General features: G+C 44.3%; 2 protein-coding genes across 2 annotated transcripts; both read right to left on the bottom strand.

Moving 5' to 3' along the window:
* Positions 1 to 7,603: 7,603 nt before the first annotated feature.
* Positions 7,604 to 10,562, bottom strand: LOC118491370. Its single transcript, XM_035989108.1, has 7 exons — positions 10,240 to 10,562; positions 9,950 to 10,134; positions 9,718 to 9,879; positions 9,504 to 9,647; positions 8,087 to 9,267; positions 7,902 to 8,003; positions 7,604 to 7,642 (listed from the first exon to the last, which is right to left on the bottom strand). The coding sequence occupies exons 1-7, from the start codon at positions 10,560 to 10,562 to the stop codon at positions 7,604 to 7,606; spliced, it is 2,136 nt and encodes a 711-aa protein (XP_035845001.1).
* Positions 10,563 to 14,691: 4,129 nt separating this feature from the next.
* Positions 14,692 to 21,331, bottom strand: LOC110918003 (probable E3 ubiquitin-protein ligase ARI8). The gene is made up of 15 exons (XM_022162403.2): positions 20,797 to 21,331; positions 20,307 to 20,431; positions 20,104 to 20,209; positions 19,918 to 20,008; positions 19,331 to 19,503; positions 19,139 to 19,243; positions 18,937 to 19,025; positions 18,747 to 18,854; positions 18,126 to 18,216; positions 17,928 to 18,017; positions 17,698 to 17,745; positions 17,240 to 17,311; positions 16,981 to 17,080; positions 16,764 to 16,890; positions 14,692 to 15,289 (listed from the first exon to the last, which is right to left on the bottom strand). Exons 1-15 carry the CDS (start codon positions 20,959 to 20,961, stop codon positions 15,025 to 15,027), a joined length of 1,755 nt encoding a protein of 584 aa, XP_022018095.1. The 5' UTR covers positions 20,962 to 21,331; the 3' UTR covers positions 14,692 to 15,024.
* Between the last annotated feature and the right edge of the window lie 1,542 nt (positions 21,332 to 22,873).

The following is a 22,873-nucleotide window of genomic DNA, read 5'->3' as shown; positions in this document are numbered from 1 at the left end:
CTTTGATGCCACTTTTACATGTTGAGCACAATGTAAAGGACCAAAAAGGGTATTTTTTCCAACAAATGGGCAAGACATACAAATATTCTGTTACCCCTTTGCACTTGCCTTTCAATTTCCACCTCAACCCAAATAAAATATTCACAAGTTGGCATGCTTTTTTTTAAAGGTGTAAATTATTCGCGAATTTCGAGAGGTCTAATATACGTTATCTTAACCGGGTTTGCGTTAGAGAGTTCCACCCCCTCGCATAATAGATCCCCAATTTAAACCTTTCAATGAGAAACCCCTATCACTCAGAATCGAATTTAAGACTTGGAAGGGAAAACTTACCCAGACCCACCTGAAGGGGTATGGTCCCAAAACGACCATTACCCGCATCAAACAAACCCCTACCAGTAAGCAAACCGCACCCATGCGGTCACATCCTTCGAACCCATTCGGTTCGAAGATGAATAGCTTGACCCAAGTACGAAAGAAGATGAACATATCGATGCGGCTGGCACCGCATCATATGGCCATTTTCGTCACGACAAGGGAAGCGAGCAAATAGTCTCCACATACGATGATGCGGCCAACACCGCATCTCGCGTATTTCTTGATCACAAGTAGGAGACGCGGTAACTTCAGACGTTACCACATGCAGCGATGCGGCTCGCACCGCACCCTGCATATCCAACAAGTGGACTGACACGCCAGGCAAGTGGCTGACACCACGAGGCAAGTGGCGCCGGCGACAGTCCCCTGTCAGAGCTATTAAAGCAATGGGCTGACGTGGCGTAACCCCCACGGCCGGCGAGACTGACACACCTGCAACGGTGCAGCTCGTCGTCAGCCCATCCATCAATCTCCTCCTTCACTCCTCGGCTATAAATACCGACCCCAAACCAGGTTTGAGGTATCTCTTCACAACTCTCTAACTACTACTATAATCTTGCTTTGCTTCCCAAGCAAACTACTGATTCTCACGCCGGAGAGTGGTAACAAGGAGCACCCCCCACCCCATCCTCCTTGTTACGAGTCACGGCTTGTTTCCTTGTGCAGGAGATCATCCACCGGTGACCCAGCCAGCGATCTCCGAGAGGAAGGGATTAACCCTTCTTGACGAGACCAGTGTGTTAACCCTACCCGGTTAACCATTGTTTCATCATTGGCGCCCACCGCTACTCTTAGCACTTTTTAATCCATCCCTCTCCCTCTCAAGATCATGACTGATAACCAAAACACCAATGCGGATAACCCAAATCCCCCGGTCCCAACAGGGGTCCACCCTTCGACCCCCCAACCCGGACACATTGGCACGTCCACCCAAAGGATCCCATCCTTTGCGTTCGGACACGACTTATCACAGGCCCCAACTGTGCTTCCACCAGGCGTGGACTTACACTCCTGGTACCAACAGCAGACTGACCTGCTGATAGCGGCTTACAACCGCGCTTGTACGGAAGCAAACGTACAAACTGGTCCTACTCCAATACAACACACACCTGCCAACCGTATACTCCAATACGATGGCAGGTTACACTCACGTCCGGCTTCCAGAAGCCGACATGACGACCGTGGATCATCTTACTGTTCGGTCCATACACTCAATTAGGATACTTCCTCATATGAGTCCCGCTCCAGAGGGCCAGTGCATACCCGCCTGGGCCCCTATGGGTAAGATAGGAGGCGGTCAGCCTCCAGGCGCGGCCCAGGCATCCAGAGCCGACTGGGCCCGCAACCTTACACGGAAGGGTACGGTCATACCGACCCTGACGATCAAACCTACCGCGGGGAGTCTCACGACACCAACAGCAGACCGGGAGGACGCAACTATGTTCCTCCCAGTCACCCCCGCACTACATACCTCAGGGCGGCAAAGCGCCCTGTGCACGAACCATACAGGCCAAGGGCCGCGGCCGAAAATTCAAAATTCGTCCCGCACATCGCCAACGCCGATATCACGACGACAAAATTCCCAGTCAACATTGGGAAATACAGTGGCTCGACCGACCCGGACGACCACATGAACATCTTCACAGGCGCAGGCGTCAATGGCAGGTGGGACGAACCCACCTGGTGCAATTTTTTCCCCCAGACCCTTATCGGTCTGGCGAGGGCATGGTTTGATTCTTTGCCAGTGGGATCACTGGATTCTTTCGAGGACTTGCGCGCCAAGTTCCTCGCCCACTTTAGCCAACAGCGACGCCACGAACGCGATTCGTTGGACGTCATGAACATCTGGCGAAGAGATGACGAATCGCTCGAGGCATTCGTCATCCGTTACAATAAAGAATGCCTAGAGATAGGCGACGTGGCGGACCAAATGGCGCGAAACCATTTTATTCGGGCCGTCAAAGACAGAGAGATGGTCATGACCATCTCTGGCAAGGAAGGTTTGCCTAAAAAATGGGAGGATGTCATGACCGCAGTCAAGACATATGCCCAGACACAGCGGTCGCTCGAACCGCACGTCAAAAAGGCAAAACCCCAAGCCGAAACATCCCACCAAGGGTCCAAACGTAATAACAAACGAAACCGGGATGCGGGCAATCGGGATATTACTAAACCCTATTTCCCGCAACCCAACACGTTTGACCCACAATGCTACAACCCGGCCCGAGACACTCGGGCACCAAGAAAAGAATCTCGGGACCGCAAATGGACCGAGATCAACCAGTCGCCAAGAGAGGTCCTCCTCGCGGACCCACAATTCTTGCGACCGGCCCAACCAATGAAGTCCAAGAAAAGTCAGGACCTCACACTATACTGTGAGTACCACAAGGACTCGGGCCACACCACCAACAACTGCGTCAGTCTCCGGCTGGAGATTGAGCGGGCGTTGAAAGAGGGGAAACTGCAACACCTTTTACCAGGTGGACAAAAGCCCACCAAGCATATCACCCCTCACAACGAAGGTACCTCCTCCGGAAAGAAAGCCATGTACGTGGCTCCCACCCACATGATCTACGGAGGCAAGGGTAGGCCGCGAAAAGCGGCACGAAGACCGGACAATGATTGGAAAGACGAGCAAGTCGTCTTCCCAAAAGTCCGAGGCGGACCGCGTGACAGACGCGCCGTCGTCATTTCAGGCCAGCTGGCCCATTACTGCACCGAGCGTCTGTTCATAGACCCGGGCAGTACATCCGATATAATCTACGAGCAATGCTTCAATCAATTTGATCAAGAGGACAAAGATCGGTTGCAGGCCGTAGATTACCCGCTGGCCGGATTCGCAGGGGAAACAGTCTTTCCCCTAGGTCAAATTACATTTCCCGTGCGTCTTACCAATGGTAAACACACGCGGACGGAGGAGGTAAACTTCATGGTTTTACCCCACACCTCCAATTATGATGTCCTCCTTGGGAGAGAATCCCAAGGAGATTTCAATATGATCACATCCGTCCCCCACTCCGCGGTTGGGTTCCCAACCGCATCGGGGGTTGCAATCATCTACGCCCGCAAGGACGTCATGATGACGGACGAAGCACGTCCGACAAAGGTCGCAAGGCCCACCCCCGTCGACCAACCGGAAAAATGGGTTCTCAACCCAACGCATCCGGAACAGAAGGTCACATTGGGTCACGCCTTATCCTCGACCACCAGAGCACACCTGAAGGAGCTCCTCTTCAGGAACCAAGACATCTTCGCGTGGACTCCCGCAGACATGACAGGGGTCCCACGTGAAATAGCGCAGCACTATTTGAATACCAAACCAGGTATCAAACCAGTGATCCAAGGCCAACGCCACCTTGGGTCAGCTAAAAATCAGGCGATGCAAGAGCAGATCGAAGAACTGCTCTCCGCAGGTATACTGCGGGAAGTCAAGTACCAGACTTGGTTATCCAACCCTGTCATGGTAGAAAAACCATCCGGGGGCTGGCGCATGTGCGTCGATTACAAGGACCTTAACAAGGCCTGCCCCAAGGATTGTTACGCGCTTCCGGAAATCGACGAAAAGGTCGATAACCTCGCACCATTTAGGTGGAAGTGTTTCCTCGATTGCTACAAAGGGTACCACCAGGTACAAATGGCACTTGCGGATGAAGACAAAACGGCATTCCGGACCCCAACCGGAAATTACTGCTATACAAAAATGCCGTTTGGGTTGCGCAACGCGGGCTCAACCTACCAGAAACTGATGAACGACACTTTCCGCGGTCAAATAAGCAAAAGTGTCGAAATCTATATGGACGACCTGGTCGTCATGAGCATGGAGGAAGATACCATGCTCACTGATATAGAAAGAACATTCCAAACTCTGCGAAGCGTCAACATGAAGCTCAATCCAGGGAAATGCTCGTTTGGAATGGAAGAAGGCAAATTCCTTGGGTTCATCGTCACCAAAGATGGATTCAAGGTAAACCCGGAAAAAGTGCAGGCGATCGAGCGCATGCCATCGCCTGCATCGATGAAAGATATGCAACGCCTGGCCGGAAGGCTGGCGGCACTCAACAGGTTCTTGGCTAACCACGCAGCCAAGTCATACCCTTTCATCAAGACCCTGCGAAGCTGTTCAAAGAAAGAACAATTCCAGTGGACCACAGAGGCCGAAAAGGCCTTCCAGGAGATGAAGGAGTGTTTGATACAACTCCCAACACTAACCGCACCATGCAAAGATGAGCCACTCATCTTATACCTATCCGCTGCGGACAACGCAGTGGGCGCGGTATTAATAGTGGAACGAGCGGGGGTTCAAACACCCATCTATTATATCAGCAAAATGCTCAACGACCCGGAGACGAGATACTCAATAATGGAAAAATTGGTACTAGCACTGGTACATGCTTCAAGACGGTTACGACGCTACTTCGTAAACCACATCATCACAGTGCTAACCAATTACAGGATCGGCCCGATCCTGTCCAAACCCGACATCTCTGGGAGATTAGCAAAATGGGCAATTGAGCTGGGCGCACATACAATACATTACAAACCGCGCCCTGCCATCAAAGGCCAAATCTTAGCTGATTTCGCCGCTGAAGTACCAGCGGATCGCATCCAAGAATGCGAAGAATCCCAAAATCCTGCGCCCCCACCACCCTCCTCAGAAGTATGGGCACTATTTACCGATGGTGCATCCAACGAGGACGGCGCGGGCGCAGGTCTGCGACTCGTCAGCCCTGACGGCCAAGAGCTTACATATGCCATCCGCCTCGATTTTAAAAGCACCAACAACGAGGCAGAATATGAAGCACTATTAGCCGGGCTACGTTTAGCAGTCAAAATCGGCGTGCAACATCTGGAAGCGCACGTCGATTCCTTGTTAGTTGCGGGCCAGGTACGCGGCGACTATGCCGCCAAAGGGGATATCATGATCCTCTACCTCGAGCAAGCCCTGCAGCTAAAATCCAAATTCGCTTCATTCAATATTCGACACATTAATCGAAGCGAAAACAAATCCGCAGATGCACTATCAAAACTTGCATCCACCAGCTTCCAACACTTGGCAAAGGAGGTACGTATCGAGATTTTGCAAAATCCTTCGGTTCCCCTACGCCAGGTCAGTGTCATCCAATACGGAACAACGTCATGGATGACACCAATTATCGCATACCTTCAGTCAGGTGTGACTCCCGAGAGCAAAACAGAGGCACGTAAGTTGCAATACAAAGCGTGCCACTATCAAATGGGAGACGGTATCTTATACCGAAAGTCATACCTCGGACCACTCCTCCGATGCGTTAATCCACAAGATGCCACATACCTTATCCGAGAGATACATGAGGGCATATGCGGCATACATGCCGGACCACGCATGGTCGTGGCAAAAATCATGAATGCCGGGTATTACTGGCCCGGCATGCACCTGGACGCCGTCAAAGAATTACGCAAATGCATGGACTGCCAGCGCCATGCACCAAAAACTTTGCGGCCAAAAAACAATCTGGTCCCCGTCACTACTGCATGGCCTTTTCAAAAATGGGCGATCGACGTAGTGGGACCATTCCCGGACGCACCAGGTGCAGTTAAATTTATCATAGTGGCGGTTGATTACTTCACAAAATGGGTAGAGGCGAAACCACTCGCTTCCACCACTGCTATGATAACAAGAAAGTTCATTTGGGAGCACATCATCTGCCGTTTCGGTTTACCAATGTACATTGTTACCGACAACGGCACCAACTTCGCTGCCGACGAATTCCAACAATGGCTAGAAGAGCTGAACATCAAACACATATTCTCGTCAGTCGCACACCCACAAGGGAACGGCCAAGTCGAGAGTATAAATAAAGGCCTAGTCGAAGGAATCAAAGCACGATTGGGAACAGCCAGGCGTGGCTGGGTCGATGAACTCCCAAGCATCTTATGGGCTCACCGCACTAGCCCAAAAACAAGCAATGGGGAAACACCTTTCAGCCTCGTCTACGGGTCTGAAGCGGTGATACCCGCGGAAATGGGCCTCCCATCTCCTAGAATGTTGGCTATCGAAAAGCTAGACAACAACAGGGAACGTAGGATCGATTTGGACCTCCTAGAAGAAAGGCGCGAGAACGCCGCCATCAACGAGGCCAAATACAAATCCAAACTGGAAAGTATTACAACGCGCGAGTCCGCGTTTGTACTTTCACTCCAGGGGACTACGTCCTACGTGACAACGAGGCATCTAACGCCGAGCGCCCAGGAAAACTTGCCCCCAAGTGGGAAGGACCCTACCTCATCAGCGAGGTCTTAGGGAAGGGCGCATACAGGTTACAAACACTAGAGGGCGAACCTATCGCCAGAACATGGAACGCACAACAGCTTAGACGCTGCTATATGTAAGCTATGTTCCTACACTCTCTATGTAACCTATTTGGCCGCAGGCCATTGGCAAATAAATAAATAAGCAATTTTCTACATTATTGTTTGTTTACTACTATTACAAATGCGTGTTCCACTTTGCGGTATCCCAAAAACAGATTGGCAAAATCTTCATTCATGATACCCATACAAAGTGGTAACCACACACAAATATTGTAATAGGCCAGCAAAAGACAAACAGACTTGCATGTTTTATCCGGCCGGATACACAAGTTTTTGTTAAACACAATTCCTGAGCCCCAAAAAGGCAAACAATGGAATTGACGCGGACTCATACGACAAAAGTATGGAGTACACTCGACCCCATTCACAAATGGGTAGAGTTCCGGTAATACAAGCTTTTACAAAGCTTAAGCAATTCTAAAACCCTCACACGGTAAATAACAGAATTGATGCATACCCATACAACAAAAGTATGGAGTATACTTGACCCCGTTCATAAATGGGTAAAGATTACGCATACACACGTTCAGACATGCAAGAATTAAAAACACTTGTACAAACTGAACAAAGAAACTTTATATTCAAAAAATTCAAGTATCTACATGATGCTTACTGAATTTACATAAAGTTCCTATTCTATACAAGAGGAATACAAAAAGGAGGCACACTCGCCAACCTAAACCCTATTTTGTACCGCTGGTCCCCGCATCTTCTCCGGCACCACCAGCAGGTTCTTCCTCTTCCACATCAGGGTAAAGCATCCGCAAGCGGTCAACATAGTCCGCAACCTCCAAACACTCGTCCAGCTCCCCTACACAGGCAAGGGGCGTGTCATAAAAGGAGGCTACGGCCGCTTTCAGACGACCCTCGGTATCTACATCCCGGAACCCGGATGCCTGATCAGTATAACCGCCTGCGGATAGTACATTGATGTGCCCAATGCAGCGGTTAAAACCAGCCTTGAAGCCAGCATCACGCGCACGTTCCTTAACCAGGTCCAAACCTGATGAGGTCTCAGGGGCATTCATTATGGCCTCGACAATCTGCAGTAAAAAGATCATAAGTCTTGCGTGCTAATCCAAGCAAATGTAAAGACAAAGAATACTTACACGCACGATGCCGTGAGTCCGCAACCACTCACGGTCAGCTTCCAGTTGGTTAAACGAGGACACCAAGGCATCCTTGGCCTCAGTAGCAGCGTCGGCCCGCTGCTCCGCAGCAGACACGCGGGCAGTAAGGTCCGTAACCGCGACCTCCCGCGCCTGCACCTCAGCCTGTTACAAGAACAGCAAACAGTTCACTCAATGAATATTTTCAAAACAATAAAAACGAAAGCAACAACGCTAAAGACACGTACCTGCAGGCTTTCAACAACTTTGCCTAAACGAATGCGCTCCGCATTCGCCTCTTCAAGAGCCTTAGAAGCACGGCTCTCCTTCTCTGCGGCCTCTTCATAGGCCTTTGAGGCACGAGCCCCGGCTTCTTTAGCCTCTTCAAGGGCCTTCAAGGCGTCGGCCTTCGCCTGCAGCGCCTTCACAGAAATGGCCTCAGCCGCAGCCTTCTCTTGACTCAAAGTAGCATTCGCCGCCTTGGCGTTTGCTAGCTCCTGCCGAGTATGAAACAGAAGATTGTTCTGCTTAGCCCAAGATTCGTTCCACTTCTTGCGCTCGTTGGATGAAATTTCCTCCCAACGCTTACGCTCATCAGCAAGGAGTTTAGCAAGGGAACGCACCTGTTTTAGCTGGGCAGCGGCAGCCCATTCCGAAGTCTGCTTCTGCTTCTCAAAAGCAGCTTTATCCTTCTCGAGCTGCTCCGCACCCGCACGAGCAGCCTCGATCAACTTCTCAGCTTCCGCCCGCATACGAGCAGCCTCCTCCTCGCGGCGGCCCAGCACCTTATAATCTTCCAAAATGGCATTAGCCACAATGGAAGTCCCCACCAGCATCGATGAAAGCTGGTTAATACGCAGCTCTCGGGGCGCGGCACGGGCACGCTCGACTTCAAACGGGGTCCCCAGACCACCCAAAATCTCCCTACATGCCGCAGGGTCGTTAGAAATATCATCCCCCTGCATAACAGTCCAGGGGGGTCGGTGGTACACCATACTGCGACCCGGGGAGTAGGTGCGGTAATAATACTCCAATTCAGACTCTCCAGGCTGAATTGGAGGCCCGTCATAACCCGCACCACCGGCAGACGAGCCGCTACCTTTCTCCCCAGCAGGAGACTTCTGCGGCTCAGCATCCTGCTGCCGCACCTCAGCATCAGACTTCTGCTTACCGGCATCTGCAAACCTCAAGTTCAATCCGTCACCCTCATCAGGAGAGATCAGATTGTCCGAGGAGTCCACAGTGTCAAAAATCCGGTCAGCAGTCGCCTCCACTGTCTTCTCCAAAGGGGGATCACGAACTGGCCCAGCAAAAGGGGCCGCAGGCTCCTTAGGCGCGACCTTCTCCTTCAAAACACCCGCACCCGCGGCAGCGGTGTGCGGAGGAGACGCAGGAATGTCAACAAAAGAATACCCCGCATCTCGGGATTCTGCAATACAAAGAGTTTCTTCTGCACCGGAGCAACTCTCCTGGTCGACAGTCTCCGCCTCTTCGGTTCACCACCACCAGCAGCTTTCTGCTCTGGCCCCCTTTTCTCTCCAACAACGGGGGGAACCACACCAGTTCCACCTGCGGCCGCACCACTACCTATAACACCCAAACCCTCAAGGGTGTCAGATACTACGACGTAATCGGTATATCCCCGAGAACAAGATTGATAGGTACCTGCGGCTTCGAAAACGGAAGAAGGGGCAGCTGAGCCTTCAACACTCCCCTTACCATGACCCCGCACGGTCTTTTTTACCGTTTTCTTCTCCACAGTCTTTTTGGGGACGCGTTTCTCAAACTTCCCCAAATCCGCAAGGACACCTGGATTCACACAATCAACAGAACCAGTCAAAAAGATAAACTGAAAAAACTAATGCCACGTAAGACGTACCTCTTGCGTCTCCCGGAACCGGGGCTTCCAGCACCGCTTTTGATGGTACGCGGAAGTTCTTCAGAATTTCAAGGTTGAAACCTTGCTTCAGCTCAACCGCGATCAGTTCAACCTGGCCCTTGAAATCAGGCTCAAACATCCTCCACAAGCCAACCGCATCCGCTGATACATGCATGCAGGTTACCACAAAGGCTTAGGAAATAAGGAAAATAACAAAGGGTAACGAACTTACCACCACCCTGTTCCCGCAACACGGGTCTTTCCTTCCTATCCGGTCTAGAGAGCATCATCCGCAATATCCATAGTTGGTCATTATCCAACTTCTTGAGTTCAATAGGCCGCAGCCTAGAGAACCAGTCCGCGGTCTTTGCGGACGCAACAGGAATATCTTCATCGGAAACTCCAACATCGACGTTCCTGAAAGACATGTTAGCATAGACCGCACAGGCTTTCACGTAGAAGAACCTCTTCTTCCAGCCTGTCACACCCTTAGGGGGTGTCATCAACTTCAGACTCCCATGCCTTTGAGTGAACGAGAAAAAACCGGTGTTCACCGTCAACTGGTAGAAACGCCGGAAATTCTCCACTGAAATGGGCAGGCCATGGGCACGGAATGTGTACTCAAAATTCCGAATTCGGAACATTCCAAAAGGACTAAGCTGGGAGATATGGAGGTGATAATACTCCAATACCTCCGCCACAAACACCGTCACCGGCAACCTAAGGTTACCGTGGGTGAAAAAATCCGCCCACAAGGTTATATAACCGGCCGGAGCATCGGCACCGGTGTCCCCCACTTGTGGGTAAGTAGCATTCCAGTCTTTGGCCATCTGAACAGTGGCCATCAGGGTTTTGAAACTACCTTTTGTCCACTTCAACACCGGTAACCCACCACCGGGAACATTCACATCATCATCCTCATCTTCTTCCTCAGCCACTATCGGCTGTTCAGGGTTTTCACCCTCCACATTGTGTGGATTCGATGGTTCAGCCATCAAAAATATCAAAGAAACGGAAGATGGTGAACAGAAACACTAGAAACCTCACCGGAATTTCAGAAAAAATCGTTGGAGAAAACAGATGACAACTTTCTCTCAAACGGCAAATTTTTTGAATTTTCGACAAAGTGAGAGGAAACCACAAACGGTTATCCCCTTATATACCCATCGCAATTAATGCGGAGGAAGAAAGCAAATCATCACGTTCAAAAAGAGCGTATCTTGCAACAACACGTGTCGAGCGCCGTTTTAGCTGACGGTTATCACGCGCGCGTGGCCGCCCACGCGCCTGACAAAGAAGACGTTTACACTCCCTGCTACAGTGCATTTAATGCCTCGGGCAGTGCAAATGTCCTTTCATTTCAGCACATGCAGAAACGTCTCACCAACTTCTACCAACTCACACGTGCGATCAAGCCACGTAGGCAAGAAAAAGCGACAACATTATCCAAAAAACATAAGCGGCATGCGGTTTTTCTGGTTTACCGCACCATAACCCATACCGCATGTCGTTTTTTTATATACCCTAAAAAATAGGTAGAAATATATCTATCTATGCTATAAAGGGATATATTACCTTTTCCGCATCACTCACGAGCACACGTGAAATATGCGGAAGTGACACACATGAACCCATTCAGATGTGTCAGATGCTCAGAACCAGTGTTGTTCTTTGGACTGAACCGCATCTCAGGAACAGGCAAAGCGCATTGCCTTCCTTTTCTTCAAGCTTCAAATCCCTCCTGTCCGGTTCACAACCACAGAGGGTGCATGAACAACTTCTTCAGAAGAAAGAAGGAACGGAATCTACGCGCCCGCACATCAGCAGCCCTGACTCCTGAACCTTCAAGAGTTACATCCGTGCAACAAGCACACTTTGAGCGAATATGGGACTGCAACATCGCAGACACCCATGAAGAGCTACAGACATAACCATAGCTTCCGCAGAGTGGTTGCTACGGAAACGCAAAGCTCACTCCACATCACCGAACGAGGCTACCTCGTTGTAAACTCGGTATTGGAGCGTGAAGGTAAGTGGCTCCAGAAAGAACGCAGATACGTGCTCTAAACAAGCACTTATCAAGCAGCAAGTGTCCGAACAGCGGTAACAAGTCTGCCTATGACTTTGTTTACCTGCCAACGGACCGCGGTAACAAGTCTGCTTACGACTTTGTTTACCTACCAATGGACCGCATGGAATAAACAACGATGGGCACCCCCTTGCCTATGACCATGTTTATTTACCCATAGTCTAGATCCACATTGTTCGACCAAACACGGCCAACAATGACGCAACGAAGTAACCGCAAAGAACGTACGGTTACCTGAGAGCTATCAAGATGAACACGAACACCCAACAAAAAAGGGATGGTCATCTCATCATAGGATGCTGAACATAGAACTTGAGCAAAGTTCTAACACAACATCCAAAACCTTCAAACCTGACCGCAAAGGTTGGTTTACAAGTTTTTCTTTTCTTCTTCGTGCACCATTCTGGCAAATGGTTCGAAGAAGAAACCACCTCCAAGAGGTTCGAAACATGTGCAAACCTTCGAACCACCATCCAAGAGGTTGGTTCGAAGTTTGTGCAGCATTACTATGAAGGTCCCTAACAGGCCTTCAACACAACAACAGGTGGCAACCCACCTGACGACATGCAACGGCTGAGAATTTCGCATCAAGCGAAACCCCTTCACCGGTACGGAAGAGGCATAGCCGGATTTTTTACCAGATCACCAGGTTGATCTGGCCTAAAATTTTCTCCAGACTGCCACACTACCTTCCTACACCATAAGTCCAGTACTCCTCCCACGTGCAACTTGCACAAGGGAGCAACACTAGACTGGGGGGACTTGAAGGGGTATGGTCCCAAAACGACCATTACCCGCATCAAACAAACCCCTACCAGTAAGCAAACCGCACCCATGCGGTCACATCCTTCGAACCCATTCGGTTCGAAGATGAATAGCTTGACCCAAGTACGAAAGAAGATGAACATATCGATGCGGCTGGCACCGCATCATATGGCCATTTTCGTCACGACAAGGGAAGCGAGCAAATAGTCTCCACATACGATGATGCGGCCAACACCGCACCTCGCGTATTTCTTGATCACAAGTAGGAGACGCGGTAACTTCAGACGTTACCGCATGCAGCGATGCGGCTCGCACCGCACCCTGCATATCCAGCAAGTGGACTGACACGCCAGGCAAGTGGCTGACACCACGAGGCAAGTGGCGCCAGCGACAGTCCCCTGTCAGAGCTATTAAAGCAATGGGCTGACGTGGCGTAACCCCCACGGCCGGCGAGACTGACACACCTGCAACGGTGCAGCTCGTCGTCAGCCCATCCATCAATCTCCTCCTTCACTCCTCGGCTATAAATACCGACCCCAAACCAGGTTTGAGGTATCTCTTCACAACTCTAACTACTACTATAATCTTGCTTTGCTTCCCGAGCAAACTACTGATTCTCACGCCGGAGAGTGGTAACAAGGAGCACCCCCCACCCCATCCTCCTTGTTACGAGTCACGGCTTGTTTCCTTGTGCAGGAGATCATCCACCGGTGACCCAGCCAGCGATCTCCGAGAGGAAGGGATTAACCCTTCTTGACGAGACTAGTGTGTTAACCCTGCCAGGTTAACCATTGTTTCATCAACCAATTCAGGAGGAAACCCAATAAATCTGGGAAAAAACCCCCTTTGTAAGAATCGAACTCATGACCTAATGGTTATAAGCCTTATCCCACCACCAAGATACCACTAGGCTATAATGCCATGGGTAATTTAAGCGTTTATTAATTAAAGTTCCCTATACATTCTTCTTCTATTTTGTGCTGTTCATGATGGGTGTTTTAACGGAGCCAGGTGCCTGATTTGATTAATCGTGGGGGGAACTTCATCGTGGTCCGAGTCTCAGCCGACTTGACCAGATTTGAAATTTATTCAACTGTACATAGAGTTTTGCAGGTAGGTGATGATATGGAGAAGGAGAAGAAGATGATAGGGGGTAGGGTGAGGGTGGGGTAGGTTGTGGGGCCTACTTGAAATTTGATTTATTAATTAGATTTTTATTTTTTTTATTTATTAAATGCCCGGATAGTCCCTGTGGTTTGTCCTTTTTAAAAAAAGGATATTTTTGTCATTTCACACCCTCTTAACTGAGAAAACTAACTGATGTTAGACGCAGGGACTATCCGGGAACGAAAATTGAAAAGTTGAGGACTATAGCTGTAATTTTAAAAAGTTAGGGACTAAAGGTGAAAAAAAGATAAACCACAGAGACTATCCGGGTATTTTTCTCTTTTAGAAAAAAAGGTATAAATAGTAAAAATGAAGTGCATTTAGCCACACCCAATTCAAAAATGCTATATACTCACATTAAATGGATACCCTCAATTCAAAAATACTATATACTCACATATTGATGTACACTCTTCAAGCAACTTGATAGTCATTTGCTATCAAGAATCAATCCAAATCCTATAACAAATTAGCCACTATTTCATCATTTCTATGTTTTATACTTTTATGCTTGATTTGGTACTTTTACTAGATTGACCCTATTTCCGTTTTAGCTTATGTGCATCCTCTAATCAACTAATCCTATAAATATGCGTTGATGCGGTTTTTAATTTCAAGAATTGGAATTTCATCATTTACAACTCGTTTAAACCGGCTAACACTTTTATCATCAATATTAAGTTTCTTTAAAATTTCTTACCAATTTTTTTATTTGAAATCATTGCAATAAACATTTTAAGCCTTTCAATAAATATGGTGGTTCTCTCTCTCCCTCTTTAAGCCTCAACACAAGGATGCATGTAGAATTGAAGAATAACTTCAACCATTGGGATTCTATTTGCAAACAAATCATCTGATTATTGTATATACCGGGTTATATATTAAGATATAACTTTAAATATAAAAACATTTATAATTAAATATAATATTTTCCAAATGGTTGGATATAAATGAGTTGTAAATTTGCAAATATTATAATTATAAACTCCATTATAACATTAACAACAAACCCCATTTCAAGTAACACAAAATCATCCACATAACTTAAATTCAAAAGAACAATCAATCTACATCTTTAACCACCACCAGCCAGTCAACAAAACAAACCAGCACAACATGACCAAGTCTGGCGAACCAAACCATGCACCCAGCCAGCCATTGCCTATATACACCCAGCGCCCATATTACACTTGCAAGTTTGCAACAAACTGTTCCGTTGATCTTCGCTCAAGGGGGTAATACGTTGTGTAGTTCAGCGAACTGCAAGTGCGATAATCAAGTAGTTTTCACCGACCATGTTCACACATCTGGCACGAAGTGGCGGACCTTGGGTTCATATAGGTGCACTGATCACATGACCATCCGGTTGAATCATCTGTTCGGCTTGTGGTTCCGACCTTGCTTGACCCTTTTCCTTTGGTCCCTTTTGTCTTGCTTGTGCCTGCAGCATTCTTTGAGCTACTTGTCTTGCTTGATGCCGCATGTGCATCGACGTCTGATAGACCATTTTCAAGCGCTCGAACTAAGTTCTCGAAGTAGTTGCGCGTGACGCTGTTGCAGTTGTTAATAAATACATGTCTTAGCAGTAAAAAAAAGATGAGATTTCTATGATTAAAAAGGAATAGGCGGTCAAAATGTCATAAACATAGTTTTTTAACATAGTTAGAGTAAGATGTCATTTTTGTCCCTGAGGTTTGGCCAGTTTTGAGACTTTAGTCCAAAGATTTGTTTTTTCACATCTGAGTCCAAAAGGTTTGAAATCTTAATATTTTCATCCTGCTCGTTAACTCCATCCATTTTCATCCTGCTCGTTAGCTCCATCTATTTTTCTCCGCTAAGACCGAATTGCCCTTTAAGTGAATACTTGTACACATGGTTGTAAAAATCCCGATTAATCATTAATCGGAGGTTCACCGATTAATGTCCAATTAATCGCTAGGCGGTCAATGGCGGTCCTATTCTAGCCAAAATTTGGCCATACGCCGGCTAAATTTCGACCAAACCTTATAAATTCCTTCCAATTACTTAAAAAAATGGGTCAATGAGGGGTTAAAACATGTTTACTTTAGGGAACTGCATATAAAAATGTGTGTGTATATATATAACTAAAAATTACATACGATACAAAATCTCGATCTGATTAATTCCGATGAATCCCTATTAATCCCGATTAATCGCTAGTCGGTACCCCACCGCCCGACTAGCGCCTAGCGATTCTTACAACACTGCTTGTACATTATGCTAAATGCTTGTACATAAAGTTAAAAAGACCGAATTGCCCTTTAAGTTAACAAAAAAGACGAAAATACTCCTGACTTAACGGAGAAAAAATGGATAGAGTTGACGAGTTGGATGAAAATGGCAAAGATTTCAAACCTTTTGGATCCAGATGCGAAAAAACAAATCTCTGGACGAAAGTCCCAAAACTGGCCAAACCTCAGAGACGATAATGGCATTTTACTCATTTTAGACAAATGTGATTTGGGTCAACCGCAGCTGTATAATAAACCACATGTTTTGACCCATTACCCAACTTAGGCCGTTTTGCCGCGTCTACCTGGGTTTTAAAAAGTGCGCCTAAGGCGCGCCTAGGCGCGAGGCGCATCAGGGCGCCAGCTTTGGCGCTTAGATAGCCTGAGGCGCGCTTTTTACAAAAAGCCCCAAAAAAGCGCTAATTTTGGGGGGTTTTCTGGTCTGAGGCGTGCGCCTCATGTACATAAGGTGTTTTTATGCTGCTTTTAAGCATCAAACTCTTGTACAATAGGGTTTTTGGCTTGTACTTGTAGGTAAAATCATATATAAACCTTATTTATAGCTATATTTTGGACAAGTGATTCTAAAAACCTATGGAATATATATAAAAAATTATATAATCACTTTGCGCCTCGGGTACAAAAAGCTCACCGCCTTTGCGCTTCGCGCCTCGGTTTTAGACCTCGTCGCTTTTGTGCCCCTCTCGCTTTTTAAAACCAAGGCGTCTACCAAATAAATGATGCTTATTACAGCAATTAAAGGAAACAATTACCTAGTCAAACCAGCCAACTTTGTGCGGAAGTTATTGAAGGCATCTTGAGAGCAATCATCGTTGAGGTAAGTAAACAATTCTTTCTCTGCACATTGATGAAGCCTTTCTAAACCAGCTTCTGCTTCACCTGTCATCAACGACTTATCGTAAAAACGTTACCCAAATAAAGCATACTAGGATTTAGCATCTCATATACAATGTAGAAATCTCGGCATACCTTGTAAGTACTCAAAAAACTGCCTCTTTGCATGTTCGTGCTCAGGTAGGTAATACCCGTATGCATAAGTCCATTTTAACACGCGCCTGCATTCAACTATCTGCAGGGTAGAAAAATATAAATATAAGTTGGAAAGGTAAAAATAATAACTAAAAAGGTTTCTTGAATTATTAGTCTATACATGTTACAGATCATCAGCAATATTAAAAAATATATGAACTTAAATAACTGTACTGAAGATTTAAAGAAGTAAGCATACCTGCAACCAAGCTTCTATAATGAATTTCAATTGTGTCTCGGGTTGACACTGCTTCTCGCTAAGTTTTGCGAGCTGAAAGAATAAAACATGAAAAGATTAAGGATGTGCGTAAAACACGAAGCGGTTTTAAAATATGACAAGACGGTTGTTTTTTTCCTACAAATAAAATGGAACATGCATCATACGAGACTAGATAATATTGACTACCCATTAGAATTACGATACAGTTAAGCAAAAATCCCACAGAAAGCATTCATGTCATATGGTGAATTGGATATGTGTGTATCATCCTAAAAAGGGAATTTAGTAAAAGATATATGTAAACATATATAAAAAATTGATTTGTCATTTTAACTATGCATAAAAAGTGAAAAAAGGAAAATAATTTATATGTAAAGTATTATAAGCTAAATATAAGTTAAAAATGAAAATAAAAAAAAATATCATCATCAACTTACATGAACTGTCTGCATCTGTTGCAAATCCGCAAGTGCTTTTTGCCTCGACTGTCATTGTGAAAAAATAAAAGTATCATATACCATATACATAAATCTACATAAGGTAGAAATGCATTCATTTTAAATAGCAATAAATCTACAACTTGCAGAACGGTTTGTAGCCCAACGTTCAAATATATGCCCTAAGTGGTCCAACGATTAAAAATATGAGATGACCAATTTGTGCTTACTGATTGGTTTGTAGCCCAACGTTCATAATAGTGAGTGTATCGCTCTAGAGAGTTCTTTGCCATCTCTCGTCGACGTTCAGACTCATCATACTGCAAGTGAAAGTGAAAATACAAAATCAACATTTAATAATTCAAGAAAATAAAATAAAATTGGAGACTCATGATTGTTTTGCAGCAAAACACAATCAGTTTAATTACCGCTCCCTCTTGCTTTGCTGACTCATAACGATTGCAAGCATAAAAGCCACCAGTTCTCTCTCCATGATCTGACCATTGACCGAGACACAACCTACACGTAAAAAATTTTTATAGAAGCAGATCAGAATTATTCGTAGAAATACAATGAATACCAATGAGTAGAAGTGCACACAAAAATGTTGCATGGCCCCTATGGTTTACCAAAATTTTTGGATTTGGTCCCTAGCTTTCCAAAAGTACACAGATGGTCCCTATGGTTTGCACTTTGAAACGCACTTAGTCCCCAGATTTTTCCAAAAGTACATGGATGGTCCCTGTGGTTTGCACGTTGTAACACATTTAATCCCTAACTTGGACATACTAAAACCTTTAGATTTGTTGGCTGGGGACTAAATGCGTTACAAAGTGCAAACCACAAGGACCATCCGTGTACTTTTTAGAAAGCTAGGGACTAAATACAAAATTTTGGTAAACCACAGAGACCATCTGTGTACTTTACTAAAGTAGCAATTTCGGCCCATTTACCCCTGATCATGAACGTTTTGATTGTATCAAATGAATTGGAAATTGCCAGAGTATTTTTAACGTACAAAACATTCTAAATTGTTTTATTTAACTTACCAGCAAAACTCGTATTTGCAAGGAGGGTTGCAAGTCATGTGCATACAACCTTGGTTCTTCTCGATCGGACGTTTACACTTTGGACAAGGCTTAGAATTAGCTAATATCCTGTAATACATAACATGAACGTTAAAACAAGAAAAAGTAACATTCTACAAATTATACAACATTCACCAAAAATAACATGTACCAATTCATATTTTCAGACTCTGCGCTGTTTTTCATTATCCATTTGGACACGGTTTCACAGTCCACTGGGCGATGAGCTTCTTCTGTACACTGCAATAATAAAATAAAATAATAAAACTTTATCATCTATGAAGCAAGAATGTAGATAAATCACTATACGAACTTTCAAAACAACTCATAAAGTCATAATAGTTAATACTCACATTCCAACAAAAGCTGTATGAGCAATGGCACGTTACATCATAGCTTCCACTTCCGAGATCAAACTCGATCGCACAGTCACAGCCCGGAGCAGGACACCATTTTGTCTAAAATTAAATAAAAGTAAAATCTTAGATTCTTGAAAGCAAAGAACACAAAATATTAACTGGTTAAAGCATAGAACACGTGTATACCTTTCTATTGTCCTCAATATATGATCTGAGAAGGTATCGCCGATACTTCTTCTTGTCTTCATCTGAAGTCAACATATTGACCATGTCGACACCGACAGCGGCACCACATGATGGTATGGGACATCTTAATGTCAAACATCCAGGACCATCACTGATAGATGTGCCAATGTAAGCTATGACATTAAAACATGAGAAATCATTATTCCACGTGTAATCATAGGACATTCACTCAGAATCAGATAAACAGTTGCAATAAAACGGTTTGTAGAAGATATTGTTTAAGCAAAAGTAGTAATCATATGTTTTTGAGTGTTTGGAAATTTTGGTTATTTAGGGAATTAATAAATTAGATGACTAAAAAGGAAAAAAATGATATTTTTTTTATGATATAAGAGTAAATACCTTCTCATATTAGATTCATATTTTAAAAGTGGATGTAGATTATTTGAGAACATAAACAATCTGTTTATCCAAACATTAAAAACTGATTATTTCAACTTCAAGTCCCTATAATCAGTTCCAAAAAATGGATCCAAACACCCTCTAAATCAACTAAGAAATGCTTCTTATGTATAAAAGAAGATAACCTGTCCAGCATGAATTACAAAAAGGATGGCCACAAGCAGCGGAGCTAATCTTATCAAGCGAATACGATTCAAAGCAGATCCCACAAAGCAGCTGCAAATAATATAAACATAAACGCACAATTATACAACTTTCGTAAATATATAAACACTTACACAACGAAACTCAACGCATTTAACCTAACATACCTCTCCAGCTTTTGGTAACTTAACATCTGTCTTATCCAACAGACCAACAGCCTTTCGAACTTTATCTTCATTAGCAAACCATGCTTCATGAACATTACTAACATTCCTGCATAGCGTCAAAACAGCTTAATACAAAACAAAGATACCAAATTTCTTAATTGGGTAACTTGTTCACACAAAACCAAATCTTTTAAACACATTACCAATTATATCGGCGCAAAAGCATGCACGCAGAATCTCTTGAAATCGAAAGAACCGAACAAATGGTAGTAATATCCTCCTCTTGCCGTTCGCTTATATCATCTTCCTTCAATATAGTATAATTCTTCTGAAACACATCAAATAATCAACAATTACTAAACTTTATTCAACCTATTAATAATCTGTTAACTCTACCAAAATTAGTAACAAAAAAATCAAAAAAAACAATGTCTTGAAACCATCATATCATACCATTTGCTAACAAAACCATGATCCAATAACATAAACACAAAACAATTAAAACAAATAACAATTACTAAACTTTAATCACCATATTAACAATCAGTATCAAACAAGCAAAAACAACATTAAGTTACCAAAACTAGTAACCAAAGAATCAAAAAAATAATATCTTGAAACCACCCCATCAAATCATTTCCCAACAAGATCATAACCCATTAACATAAACACAAAATAATTATAAAAAAACACCTGTTGGCGACTAACTAACACATCATCAGAATCATCAGAATCATTATGCAAAAACTCATAATCAGCATCATCTTCATCGTCGCTATACATCGCATCGCCGCTATAATAATCTTCTTCATAAGAATCAACATCGTTGGCATCATGCATATCATCTTCCGAATCCATCGTGTGCGAGAAAGTAAAACCCTAACAATTTATGCAACCGGAAACCTAGGGTTTTAGCAGGTATAGATTACGAATAAATTGATTATAGAATCTCGATTGGTAGAGGTTCTAAGAGGAAACGGTGATCGATTGATTGTGAATTTGGGGGGATTTGTTGGTGCGTAGGGTTTTGATTTATAGGATCATTTTGTCGGTCTACGCAAAGTCGCAAAACAACTGCAATAAGTAACCTTGTTACAGGTTTTGATCGACACGATTTGTTGTTGATCGTAACCCTAATTCACGAATTCAATGTTTCTCATCGGATCATTGGATCAAAGGGTAGGTTTGTGGTACATATAATCAACCTTCAATGGTTTAGTTTTTATGTTGTACTTGTTGCGGGTTCTAAACGCCGATAAAAATAAGCAAATCGTAACGAATGATAAAAAAAAAAGTTACGTTGTTGTATACGAAAGACATGTTATTTTAACATATTTTCATCAAAGTGTATATACATATAAGCATGACGATTGTGTATTACAGCGGGTCGGTTTAAACGTAGATAAAAAATGTGTCACGGGGGAGTTTTTTGAGATAAGAGCTGGACGGTTTAACAATTGTTAAAAACAACGGCTCTGTTGAAAAACAACGTTACGTAAACTCACGTCGAAACGTAGATATAAATAATTCGTGTTGAGCGTTGATATTAAAAACGGAACCATAAAAACACACATGACAAAAAAATTCGTTGAAAAGTTAAAATGATAACTTTATTAAAATTTAATCAAAATGATAGCTTTATTAAAGTTTAAGGGTTTTAGTGTAAACGATATGCGCAAAATGCAACATATAAATTATATCAAATAGAGTGTAAAATCAACTCTTTTCTGTACTAATGTTGGAAAAATTATGTTTGTTTGTATATTTTTGATTTTCAATAATTAAAAAGCTTAAATATACAAAAGTAACAAATTAACGGCAAAAACCAAAATAAATACAAAGGAAAGTGACTTACCGACCCTCCAAACTTCACCCCAAGACCAAAACAGCAAAATAGAAGACAAGCACGGGGTCGTGTCCACAAGGCATGGGTCGTGCCCCCGTCCTAGAGTCCATACAAGTCAAGACAAACAGAAGAAAACAAGAGACACGGGTAGGGATGGCAATGGGTCGGGTATTGGTAATCCCATACCCATGCCCGCTTGTAAAATTGTGTCCCATACCCGGCCCAATACCCGTCGGGTATTTGTCGGGTAATTACCCGTCAGGTATCGGGTATACCCGCGGGTATCGGGTATACCCATTAATTTGTTAAATATTTACGTTGGGGTTTCCAAATACATTTTTTTACAGTTATAATTATTATATATTTAATTTATACAACAACTATTATAAATTAAAAATGTACATAATATAAGTTCTATCATAAATTAATAATAACTTTATAATACTTATACACTTATAAATACTATTATCAAATACATATACTGAGAGAAAAATTATATGTTCCCATTATAAACATACTAAAATAAATCACTAATAGACAAGGGTTATTGGAAAATAAAAATAAAAATTAAAAAATCCGGGTGTATGATCGGGTATATAGTTCGGGTAAACGGGTATGTGGTTTCGGGTAATCGGGTCGGGTATTACCTAATCCCATACCCGACCCATACCCGCAAAAAATTTTAAAACTAATCCCATACCCGGCCCATTACCCATCGGGTTTCGGGTTTACCCGTCCCATTTGTGTCGTGTCCCATGGACACGTGGGACACGGGCCGTGGTCAACTCCCAAATATGCAAAATCTCCTATAGTACAACAAGTACAAGACCATGAGGCCATGCCTCTAACAACACGGGGGCGAGTGTGCATACGAACTGACACAACTCATAAAATGAAGACATAGAAGAAGAAGAAGAAGACGAC

This window comes from Helianthus annuus, chromosome 1 (genome assembly GCF_002127325.2).
Source record: "Helianthus annuus cultivar XRQ/B chromosome 1, HanXRQr2.0-SUNRISE, whole genome shotgun sequence".
NCBI lineage: Eukaryota > Viridiplantae > Streptophyta > Magnoliopsida > Asterales > Asteraceae > Helianthus > Helianthus annuus.
Note: the sequence above shows the minus strand (reverse complement) of the source record. Positions and strands in the feature narration are given on the sequence as shown.